Below are 12,769 nucleotides of genomic sequence, written 5' to 3'. Positions count from 1 at the left end.
AAAAAAACATTTAAAAACTGAGCCATACTAACAATCATTTCTAACACTTATGTCATCTTATGAGCTCCAACACCAAGCAAATGCGTAATTAACATTGTCATAACGAACGCAAAGACGATCCGTGCGGCGACATGCAGTAAATAACGCGGTGAATAAGGTGTTTTGATTTACCTAAAGGGGTATAGTCCGAATCCTCTTGTTTTCAGCAGAACCGGCTCATTAAAGCCGCCGCGTCACCGGTCCATCGCGCACATGCTTCCCGCACGGTATCAGACTGTCACATGAGCGGAGCGGTCAGTTAAACCCTCCCCTGCCTCCATCCAGGCATCTGAAGCCAATCCAACACCGCCCCACCTCCCCAAATTCAGAGGATAGCCTGTTTAGATCATAGATGAAGGCACCAGGCAGGCAGCAGGTGGATGAGTGAAATCAGACGGTTAATGACGGTGCGTGTCGGTCAGACCGGCTCTTTAAGACTGTTTTGTAGACTGCATACGGACACAGAATAATAATGAGTACATATTGCTGCAACAGCAAGTGAGCATTTAGGGAACTAGGCTGAGAGGGTTATTCTGTCTCTAGTGGTTTAACTTGAATTACTCTTATATTTAAGCAACTGGATGATGACAGGTTACCCTCGAGAACCACACCAACATGCTTAAGTAAAAAGTGTAGAATTAGAAAAACAAGCCCCCCTGAATTATTAGTCTCCTTGTTTATTTTTCCCAATTCTTTTTAACACATTTCTAATCATAATAGTTTTAATAACTTATTTATTTTATCTTTACCATGATGACAGTAAATAATATTTTACTAGATATTTTTTTCAAGACACTTCTATACAGCTTAAAGTGACATTTAAATGCTTAAATGGATTAATTAGGGTTATTAGGCAAGTTAGGATAATTAGGCAAGTTTTTGTATAACGATGGTTTGTTCTGTAGACTATGGGAAAAAATATAGCTGTAAGGGGCTAATAATTTTGACCTTAAAATGGTTTATAAAAAAAAAAAATCAAAAGACAGAGTTCAAAAGAGGACAAATTGTTGGTGTTTGTCTTGCTGGCACATCTCTGACCGAGAAGCTTGTATTTGTAAATGCATCTAGAGCCACGGTATCCAGGATGCCAGCATACCATAAAAAGGACAAACAACATCAAATATGTGGTACTGTGGACGCAAAAGGAAGCTGTCTGAACACTTTCAGACATCTTCCTCTTGCGTCCACAGTACCTTATATGTCTGGGTGCTAAACCAGATTGTATTTAAAAAACTAAACCCACAGCTGCTCAACTCACTGCGAATTAAACAACTCTCCTGTTTCCACCAAAACTGTTTGTTGGAAGCTCCACAGGGTCAAAATACATGGTCAGGCTGCCTTTGCCTGCCAAGCCTTTGGTCACTCATACCAAATGTCCATTTCAAGGGTGACATTCAATGGAGATAAGTCCACCTTTACTTACGTGGATCAGTGATGGTTTGGGCTATAATATCATGGGATTCCCTAGGCCCAATACTTGTGCTAGATGTGTGTGTCACTGCCAAGGACTACCGAACCCTTCTGGAGGACCATTTGCACCCAAATGATCAAACAGCTTTCTGAAGGCTGTGCCATGTATCAGCATGATAATGCTCTAATACACACAGCGAGACCGGTGACAGAGTGGTTTGATGAACATGAAAGTGAAGTTGAACATCTCCCATGACCCGCACAGTCACCAGACCTTAATATTATTGAGTAACTTTGGGGTGTTTTGGAGAAGCGAGTCAGGAAACATAATCTTCCACCAGCATCACGTAGTGACCGAGCCACTTTTCTGCAAGAAGAATGGCTCAAAATTCCTCTGGTTACTCTGCTGGACTTGTATCTATCATTCCCAAGATGAAACGATGCTGCATTGACCGCAAAAGGAGGCCTACACTATACTAATAAATTATTGTGGTCTAAAACCAGTCGCTTTCAGTTTCATTGTCCAACCCCTGTATGTAAGAATGTATACTGTATAAAGTGGTGGAAAGAGTACTGAAAATCATACGCAAGTAAATGTACCAATTGCCCAAAAATGTAGTGCAAGTAAAAGCATCTGTAAAAACATCGTACTCAAAATGTGTGTAAAAAGTAACCCTTTTAAAAGTACTCGGGTAGTACACTGTGAAAAGTTGATGCGTTTACATGCAGATTGTGCAGGGATGTGTAAACATAACATTTTGTAGTGCATTTAGTGTTCTTCCAACACAATCTCATGGCAATTCGTAACTTTTTGATTTAGTGGGTTATTCGTATGAATTCATACAGTCTAATTCGTACAATTTAGTACGATTTGCTCATCTCCCAATGACGGTTGGGTTTAGGGGTGGGGTTAGGTGCCACGCCTCTTTTTTAAAATCGTACAATTTCGTACGACTGAACTCGTACGAATTCATACGAATTAGCCACAAAACTGACAAAACGCAAAATACTTACGTCTTCTCATGAGGTAAGGCTGGATCTTCCTATATTTGTTCATTCCTTCCATCCTTTCTTCCTTCGTTTGTTCGTTCTGTCCTTCATTAATTCGTTTGTTCGTTCCTTCCTTCATTTGTTTGCTCATTCATTCGTTTATTCATTCTTTTGTTCCTTCTTTCATTCATTCATTCATTCATTCTTTTTTTCCTTTCTTAGTTTGTTCTGCCTTCCTAAAAGCACCCATGTCTTGAGGTTGTTCAGTATGATGCGATTTACTTTCTATGTGTGATTTGATTGGACAGGAATCACAGGACTGATTTTACTACATTAGCCAATCGCCATAGACAAGAAATAAATAGTGACTGCATGTTGAAGTAGTGGAGTAAAGGTACTGATACATAACTAAAAATGTACTCAAGGGAAAGTAAAAGTACACATTTTTAAAACTACTTAATAAATTACAATTCCTAAAAAAAACTACTAAATATTTTAAGTAATTTGCTACTTTACACCACTGACTGTATGTATGTATGTATGCACTCTCAGGACAATTCAAGTGTGGTACAATCTGTGCAAAGTGCATTCGTGAAAATTCCTTCCTACTACTATTATATAGTTATGCGATAGTCTGTTGGTGAGATTATAACAAAGTGGAAGCAATTGGGAACAACAGCAACTCCTGAAGTGGTAGACCACGTAAAAGCAGTGTGGGGTTAGCAAATGATGAGACACACAGTGTGCAGAAGTTGCCAACTTTCTGCAGAGTCAATACAGTATCAACAGACCTCCAAACGTTGTGGCCTTCAGATTAGCTCATGGACGGTGCTTTTTTTTTCTTTTTTAATTATTTCTCAAATTATGTTTAACAGAGCAATGATTTTTTTTTTTTTTTAACCCAGTAAGCTTACCAATTTGACTATTAACACTGCTTTAACAACAATAGCCAACTGTCCTGATTGTAGCCGGTAACAAAGGGGACACTCTGTTCCACTTTTGTAATTGCAGTAGCATAGTCCCTATTTATACCTTATGGAAATTTTCAATGACCTGCATCGGTCACAGTGCTTACAACATGGCCTCTTATTACCACAGTAACATGGCATTGCTATCAGATAGAGGTCGCAGCAGGGTGGCTTATTCTCATTAGCTTGTACTGGTCCCAATATCACTCTCGTAGACAAGCAAGGAACAAAGGGGTTTTATCTACACCAGCAGTCACAGGGGAGGAGTTTGAGCTGAAACATTCATTTACAGCACATTTAAATGCTCATTCAGTACTAAGGCAAAGAAACAAGTGCTAAAATACAAAGACAAAAGGTGATAGCAGATATGTCCTCTTAAGTGAAAAAAAAGCCTTCAGAAAAGCCCCTTCCCCCATAACCATTGCTCCTGTGACAAATGGGGGATCCAACTTGGTAATCCTCTGGCTTTGAGACTGGGGTTTAACCCCCTGGTCTCAGTAGTCGGCTGGTGGCAGGCTTAGCCATCACCAGGATAAATCATTTACATGCCCATGTAGGCCACCAGACTTCTCCAGCAAATCCAGTTACTGCATGAAGTGAATGTGTGTGACAGGCATCAAGGGATTCCATGCACACTTAAACAAATATCTGTCATTTAAAGAAAGAGAGAGGGGAGGGGGGGTGAATTATAATTTTAAAATGAGCTTAACTGAGAAAAACAAAATAGAAAATGGCACTGCAAAAATGGTTTAAGCATAAAAAATATATTATTATTCATATTGTTACTACAGAAAGAGAATTATTAGATCCCTTTAAGATATGTATATCTGGCAAAGTCATAACAATCTTAAATGTTTGTATGACATAAGTCAAACAGCAGCACAAAATTATATAAAGTACGTAAAAAAAAAACTCTCTGTGCACTTGTTGCCACTAGTAACTGAACGGTTGCTGCAGACAGAAGATTCTGATGTTTGTTCTGTAAGGAGGCATTGCACCAGGTGTCAAACAGGGACTGTAAGCAACACCTTTAGGAAATGTAATTACTTGTTACGCTCTCGGGGGATTCACTGAATGTATAGTGCTGAACTGAATTAAGAACCACATTTAAATGGGATTAAATTATGGAGCCAGATTAGTGTCAAAAATAACACATTTGCGAAAATGCAAACATGCACAGCACACTTCATGTTTACAAAATACAATTTGTAAATTTAAAACAATTCATAAATCCACAAATCAAATTCGTGAATTTAAAACAGACTTTGTGAATTTACAAGTAAAAAAAATATACATGAAGAGTTCAGATGCAAAAGCTGCCAAATGCCACTTCCGCCAAAAGTGAGACAAGCGCATTCAGAAATAGCAGTTTGTTGGCATAAGCCGCTAAACGCTACTTTGCTTTGACAGCAAAAGCCACTATATTCCAACAACCAACCAGAAGGCACGAATCGAATCATATGTTTTCAATGTAGCAGCACGCTGATACTCCGGCTTTTATGAGGACAGTTTTATTCCACTTTTGATTTCGATTTTACAAGACGGAGTTTGGGGAATTGGATGAGCTTGTCCGACTCTCCATGAATGGCAAATAAAAATGTCCTGTACCTCAAAACTCTGTGCATTACAAGAAAAAGAAAACTCAATGTACAGTCGGAAGTGTACCATGCATTCATAACGTTTGTTTGCACAGCGACGCTACTTTGAATGAGTCCGATCTACTATACATTAAACTGCAACAGCGTTTCACAAAAGACTTAAGAGTTAAGGTGCTGTTCTTTTATCCCTGCTATGAGGATAAACAAGGAGCCAAGACCTTAAGTATGGTGAGAATGAATGAATGACAGCTTCTAAAATTGTCTGAGAGGCATCCCCTTTTTGCCCAGTAGGCCTACCTTGTGTTTTATTTGCTAATTTAAGCTTTTTTTAAGACAAATATAATGTATAAAACTACACATTATTTGTATTACTTCATATTACCTATATGTCTGATAAGCTTTTTATATTAATGGACAATGCAAATATGGATGTTTCATAATGTTTTACACTACAATATTTGAATCTACCAAGCTTAGTTTACAATGTTTACAATGTTTACATTGCTCTACTTATATTAAATCTAAATCCCAAATATCAGAAATGACAACCGATAAAGATTTAATTTATGTGAGTTTTAATGTTTCTGCTTTTTCCCTGGTTTATCACAATGGAATAAACCGCCACTTGTACAGATGTATTTTTTATTTTATGTGGTTTGTGTAGAGTGTTTTATGTTTGGAAAATAATTTGTAATTGCATCTTGTGATTTTCAACTAATTACACTTTCTTGTTCCAATAGGTGGATTTAGAGGGTTTTGCATAAAAAGCAGAGGTGGATTTAGCTGGTTTTGACGCAAAAGAAAATTTACCTTGTTAAAAAACCAAAGAATTGTCTAAAGTGACATTTATGAAAAAAGTTATTTTATTTACTAGCTAATAACCTTATCATTACATATAAAATGAAACTTCTGAGCCTAATTTTAGCAGCCTGATAGAAAATGGTCATTTACAAAAAAAGGTCTGATGAATTTAGAGGGTTTTGCATCTGAACTCTTCACATAATTCACCAAATGAATTGGATATATACATTTATGAATTGTATTTTGAATTTACAAATAAGATTTGTTGGTGGTTCATTCCACTGTGGCGACTCCAGATTAATAAAGGGACTAAGCTAAAAATAATTGAATGAATGGAATGACTAATAAGCGCCTTTCTATTACGTGAAGAATGCTCCCTCTGCAGGACAGAAAGTGGTAGTACATATGAGGATGTCTAAAATTCTGGTTTTGATTCTGGTTAATCCAGGCCTGTAGCCAGCCTGGTGAAAGGGGTGGTTCTTTTATCTTCAAAACTGGACCTGCTTGCAGTAATTCATCTATAAAACTAATAAATATACATACTGCATTTTAGTGACAGCACTTTTTTTTTGGATTAGCTTGCCGGGTGGTTATCATAACCACACTTTTTGATTTACCAAAAACATTTCCTAAAGATTTATAATAAAGAAATATGAAAAAAAAGTATTTATACATATTCTTAAAATACAAATTTATCACATCACACATCATTAGGGAAAAAACTATCTGCTGAAGTTTTTAATGAAAACTGCCAATTAAAGCCATGTAGCCTATTGTCATTTATTAGGCAAACAATAAACTAGCCTGCATATTCAACTTTACTCAGTCGGATTTGTCCAATTAAAACATTTAAATGTAATAATATACTACTACTACTACTAATAATAATAATAGTGTAAAGCAGAGATGCCAAAACTAGGGCCCGTGGGCCAAAGTTGGCCCATAGCAACCTTTGATTTGCCCCACCATGCCATCTGAGAAGAGAGGGAGAAAGATAGGGATGGTTTAGAGATTGTCATTTCAAATTGTATGTAACTTTTTATTGGTTTGTTTTATTGTTAAACTACAAAACAGCTATCTGAAAATAAATGTTTCAATTGAAACAGTCTAAATTAATCATATATTTAGTTTTAATGTACATACGGTCACCTGACGGATAGAGGACAATGCAGAGACTTTGGTGAACAAATCAAGGCAAAGGCAGATTCTTGACTAGTGTATTCTGCATTGAACTACTCTGTTATAAATGTGATTGATTTTATTGCAATATGTTATAATTAAAGTTATACTGCTTTACTTAATATGATTTCTATTTATCTCTAAATACTTAAAATTAAATGAATAAGAAAATTACGCATGGCAATTTCAATGTAATATAGTTTGATATATTTATTTTCGGCCCACGGCTCTCAATATTTGGATTTTGGCTCTTCATATGAAAAGGTTTGCGCACCCTGGAGTATATCTTCCTGATTTTTCTAGCCTCTCGTAAAAAGTACATAAAACAAAATTATGTATTGCAACAATAGCCTAATTAGTATAAAAATATACTTTTCTATACTTCAAAATTAACTTCTGGTGCTTCACGCCTTTTAATTGGTCTTTTTTTTTCTTTCGTTAGAATAAAAGTTACTTGTAAAATGTTTTTATTATTTTACAACAATACAGTCAGTCAGTAGTGAAAGATGACTTTGCGTATGTCAGATTCTTCTTCGTTCTCTATGATGGCAAAGTGGGTGACAAGGGGCGCAGTAGGTAGTGCTGTCACCTCACAGCAAAAGGTTGCTGGTTCGAGCCTCGGCTGGGTCAGTTGGCGTTTCTGTGTGGAGTTTGCATGTTCTCCCTGTGTTCGTGTGGGTTTCCTCCGGGTGCTCCGGTTTCCCCCACAGTCCAAAGACATGCGGTACAGGTGAATTGGGTTAGCTAAATTTTCCCTAGTGTATGAGTGTGAGTGAGTGTGTGTGTGGATGATTCCCAGAGATGGGTTGCAGCTGGAAGGGCATCCCCTGTGTAAAACGTGCTGGATAAGTTGGCGGTTCATTCCGCTGTGGCGACCCCGGATTAATAAAGGGACTAAGCCGAAAAGAAAATGAATGAATGAATGATGGCAAAGCTATTAAAATAGGACAAATAAGCTGATGTATGAGACAATTTCTGGAAATTCCCCACTGGCTATGGGCCTGAAATCATACTATTTTTCTTTTTAAAATCAGGCCAGATCCTGAATGACTTCAGTATTCTTGGACCATGCTTCACATTCTGAATAATTTTTTTATTGACAAACCAGAATTCATGTACAATGTAATGTAAAATGACTTAAATATTTAACTTGAGCATGAAGTAGGAGGGTTTCATCTCATACGGCTTTTCTTCAATGTAGACATGTCCCCAGAGGCTTTCCGTTTGCGTGAAGATGCATCTACAACCTTCTCTGATTCATTGGCAGCTGCTCCAGGAAGATAGTAAGCGCCCATTGAAGGAGACGGTTCCTGGAAAAAAAAATAAATTTCAAACGCATTCAATAAGCAAAGCTATTAACTCTAAAAAACCAATTCAGAGCAACGGAACAAGGAATCGCTGTTATGGGATTTCCACATGATTGCCTCTGGTACATTAATATCCGGTGCTGGACTGCACAATTAAGCAGTATAACAAAGAACTTACTTATTGCTTAATAAATATACAATTATAAAAGAATCATAAATACCATCAACCAGATTACTTTTCATAAACTTTTTAAATAGTTTTTCTTAAAGATTACAGTTTAAATATTACAATAGAAATGAATAAGGGCTGAATTTAATTAGGGCTGTCGGTTTAACACATTAACTTAATTAGTTCATAGTCATTTGGTGACTAGCGTGATGCAGAACAACTTGTAGTGCCTTGATTCAGTTTAATGCTTCTTAAATGTAAGATATTGGGATAAATATTGATGGGTACCACTTTACAATAATGTTGTCATTCAGATCATCAGCTCATTAGAAGACTGAAAAGTCTGCAATGGGTGTGTAAAAGGAGACATCTAAAAATTGTGTTGGTGGTCCTCCAGGAACGTGGATAAGAAACACTGCACAGGGTATATACAGGAATCCTAAAGGTAATTTCAATACCTTTTTAAGACTTTAAGACCTCCGAATATTTGAAGTCCTCATTGCCACTTTAAGTTCTAATCAGTATCAACCTTTAACTTAAACAGTTGTTAATAAACAGTTGTAGTTAAATAAATCAATGGAGCACAACCATACAACAGAACTTAGATCAGCTCAGAGGAAACAAAGCTTAAAAGAATACATAATGTGGTTGTTTTCAGCGACAGGCTTCAGCCACTGTTTAAACTCGTCTTTCTCCAACCAGGAGTACGTTAACTTACATTTTCCCATTTATCTGTCTGTTTCGCTCTATGGTTTCGCTACATGTGGAGAGCATCACATCACCTTCCTGTGTTTGTCGCAAATTACGTGACATCACCTGGACTGAGGAGCTTGGCCGGACACGCCCGACCCGAACTAATTACGTGGATCGAGCACGCCGTTGTTAATATTAGAGGAGGAAAATAAATGTATGTTTTTTTGAGTCAAACACTTTGGACAACATTTGAACAAAACGTAAGATCTCGTAAAAACGTGATAAAGACTTTTTGAAAGGGCCTTAATTTTCTCATAATTGGTTTATCAATTTTTAATACTTTTTAAGACCCCGCGGACACCATGACAGTATTTGCTCATGTTAGTTAACGTTGATGGAAATGCAGTTGTTCATTGTTAGTTCATGTTAACTCAGAGTAAGAACTAACGTAAACAAGCATGATTTTAGATGTTAATAATGCATTGGAAACGTTGAGTAGGATTAATAAATCCTGTACAAGTATTGTTCATACATATTTATATGTGTAAGTAATGAAACCTTATTATAAAGTGTGACCAAATTTTGCAACAAGTTCACCATCAATTCAGTAAATAAGTTAATAGTATGATATATTTTAGACACTGTATTGTCTTTTTCTGCTCAGTTTTGCCAATAAAAACATTATCTATAAACTCATATCAGTGTGTCTTTTATCATCAAACAGCAATTTCCTTTCTCTATAAATCATTTATTAAAAATATTTGAATGAATAAATGATGCAAGGTCATTCACAGCCACTTAGTTGCAGTTTTTGGACAAAATAATAAAGTAAAATAAAGTCTACATAATGCGTAAATGCCTATTATAAATGATTTACATTTAACATAATCTAACATTTAACATAGGTGACATTAAAATAAATTGTATTCCGGTGCATATCATTTGTGATTACCAATTAGCATTTTTTAGAATCATTTATAGAAATATATTTATTTTGTGCTGCCTTCTAAACAAGCACAAAATTATCATTAATAATAACACTATTTAAATAACACTATTTAGCTTCTTCTCACCAATATTAGTGAGATATTGAGTGAAAATGTTAAACCATGCTGCATAGATCTTATTTGCATCTCAAATAGCACCTCTCACCTGCATGAGATAATCAGCGATGTATTCTGGTTTAAGACATTTGACCCCATGAGCCGAAGCCTCACTGATGTCCACTCTGACATCACCTGGTTTTAACCGACTGAAATCCACAAACAGGTGAGTGGTCTCTTTAAACAGTGAGGGAGAAGGATCTGGCAGCACCTGGGTAACAGGAAAGGGTGAAATACAAGAAAAATTAACAACAACAAAGCAATGAATGAGCAACAACAGCATGCAAGGTCACTGGAAATCAAACTAATATATAGAAATCAGTGTTTCCTCTACCATTACAAATAAACAAAGCAGCATTTAGCAGTAAACAAAGCAGAATTTAGTGTCATTTAAACAGTAACTGTCACTCACCACAGAGGGATGGGATTTGCTTGTGAAAATATGTCTGATAATTTGATAATCCATATATTTTGGAAAATTTGAGAAATACAGCAAAATTACAGCCGGCTACTTTGTGTTCGCTTTTGATTTGAATTTTTTGTTTGGTTTTTAACCTTTAAATGTGCTGTATGTAAGTTTTTGACACTTCTAAAGCATACAAATACCATGATATGTCTGCAGATATTAAAGAAACATGCTAAGTGAGCATTCTTGTTTATCTGAAAAACAAGGTTGAAGTCAGATATTCTGCTTTGAAAATGCGAGTTATGTGCCAGAACGGCTGTCTGCTTGTTTGTCTGTTTTGGTTCTTTGGTACCCCCCACTGCCAGTTCAGCCAATTATGTCAGCACCCTGAGTTTCCTTGATGGAAAACCGGGTATTTCATTCATTCAGTCAGGAAGGCTTTTAAATTGTGCATCCACAACCAAAGTGCAACCTCCGGTGGACAGGAGCAGACTCCGAAATGAAACGCAGCTTCAGAGTTCTGCATGAGGAGGTTATTAATTATCAAATAATATAAATATTACAAAAGTAAACAATAAGTTAGCAGGTTACATAATTACTCCGTGCCCTAACAACAAGCTATGTGTTGAGGTTTGCAGTGATAAGCAATTAGGCTGTTTGCGCCAGACGAAACACGACAGAAATTTAAATACAGCCATTTAGAAGCACAGAATAGTGCACTTACTGCACTCTTAATGAAATGGTAAGGTTTATAATCAAATTTATACATATTAAAGCTCTTTAATATTATTAAATGTAGCATTTAACACTTAATAAAGCACATGAGGTGTACCTGAGGTGATCATTGTTAGTTTATCCTGTTGTTCAGCTTCAAGAAATAGAAGCCGTTTCTAAAATATAAATTTCAGGTCTTGGTTAGGACAAAACTCATTTTAATATAGAAAATATTCCTTCTATCGCGTGCCGTTGCTTTTATTTAGAACATGACTTAAATCAGCCTTTAGGGTCGATAGTTATGCATGCCCCTGTTGATGTCATCAATCTGGCACCCTGAGTTTGCGTTTGTTTTGAACCAGGTGTGCAATACCTAGTTCAACCACTGTGTGTCACACTTACATACTGCACCTTTAACCCTAATTAAAAACACATGGTCAAACTAAATGAGTCCTTTAGACTGGTTAAAACCTACAGGTAAGTGTGTTGAAGCAGGTTTGGATCTAAACTCTGCAGGGCTGCAGCCCTCCAGGAATTTGACACCCCTGCTCTAAAAGAATAGTTCATTGTATGTTCAGTTAGGTTTGCTTTTGGTTTTCTGTGATGATATTTATAGCAAAATCCAATAATACAACTAGGGTTTTAGCAAATGTTGGCTCTGAGGTTTGCCATGTTCCATTTACTGTCAAATGCTGTAACTATAGCAACTGCTGCCCTCATTGCCATATGTTGCCAGAAACTAGAGTGAGATCTTTAATGACTTAGCCCATACAGAATCTGCAGAAAACTCCACATATTTTTGAGCCCATCATTCAATCTACTTATTTCCTGATATAAATATATATTTATTTAGTTTATATACAGTATTTATATACAGTATATATATATATATATATATATATATATATATATATATATATATATATATATATATATATATATATATATATATAGATAGATAGATAGATATACACACATACACACACAGTATATATATATATATATTTATTTATTTAAACTTAAATGTAGTTTTATTTCAGTGGTATTTTGACTTAACATTTAGAACGTTAGATGATTTATGTACAATAACAATTATCGAAAGTGATATTTTTTATATTTTAGTGGATGTATTTATATGAGAGAGTTTACCAAACAATTAAAATTTAAGATTTCATTTCGTTTTTAATTTATGAGTTAAGCTTTTAGCTCCTGGACATGTACACAAAATTTCTTGTTTCTATGCATAACTAGTGAAGAAATTCATATCGTGTCAGGCCCCAGTAAAGACACTTAGGTAGGGGCGAAAGTTGCCATTGCCTCAGGGATCTCTCCCCAAGTCAAACTACTTAAAGACTTTAACACATCCAGACCCTGGTCTTGTATTCACAAAAT

At 36.0% G+C, this 12,769-nt stretch overlaps 2 protein-coding genes across 2 annotated transcripts in view; both read right to left on the bottom strand.

Annotated features, from left to right (window-relative positions):
• Positions 1-309, bottom strand: part of tmem108 (transmembrane protein 108) — a 138,868-nt gene extending 138,559 nt beyond the window's left edge. Inside the window, exon 1 of the mRNA XM_056450866.1 lies at positions 172-309. The gene's annotated coding sequence lies outside the window, so the exon portion shown is untranslated. The remainder of the gene's footprint in view (positions 1-171) is intronic.
• A 7,748-nt stretch (positions 310-8,057) lies between these two features.
• topbp1 (DNA topoisomerase II binding protein 1) overlaps positions 8,058-12,769 on the bottom strand; it is a 40,927-nt gene continuing 36,215 nt past the window's right edge. Inside the window, exons 27-28 of the mRNA XM_056450590.1 lie at positions 10,307-10,468; positions 8,058-8,295 (exon numbers count right to left, since the gene is read on the bottom strand). Coding sequence (XP_056306565.1) covers positions 8,158-8,295; positions 10,307-10,468 — 300 coding nt within the window. The 3' untranslated portion in view covers positions 8,058-8,157. The remainder of the gene's footprint in view (positions 8,296-10,306; positions 10,469-12,769) is intronic.

This window comes from Danio aesculapii, chromosome 24 (assembly GCF_903798145.1).
Source record: "Danio aesculapii chromosome 24, fDanAes4.1, whole genome shotgun sequence".
Taxonomy (NCBI): Eukaryota; Metazoa; Chordata; class Actinopteri; order Cypriniformes; family Danionidae; genus Danio; species Danio aesculapii.
Note: the sequence above shows the minus strand (reverse complement) of the source record. Positions and strands in the feature narration are given on the sequence as shown.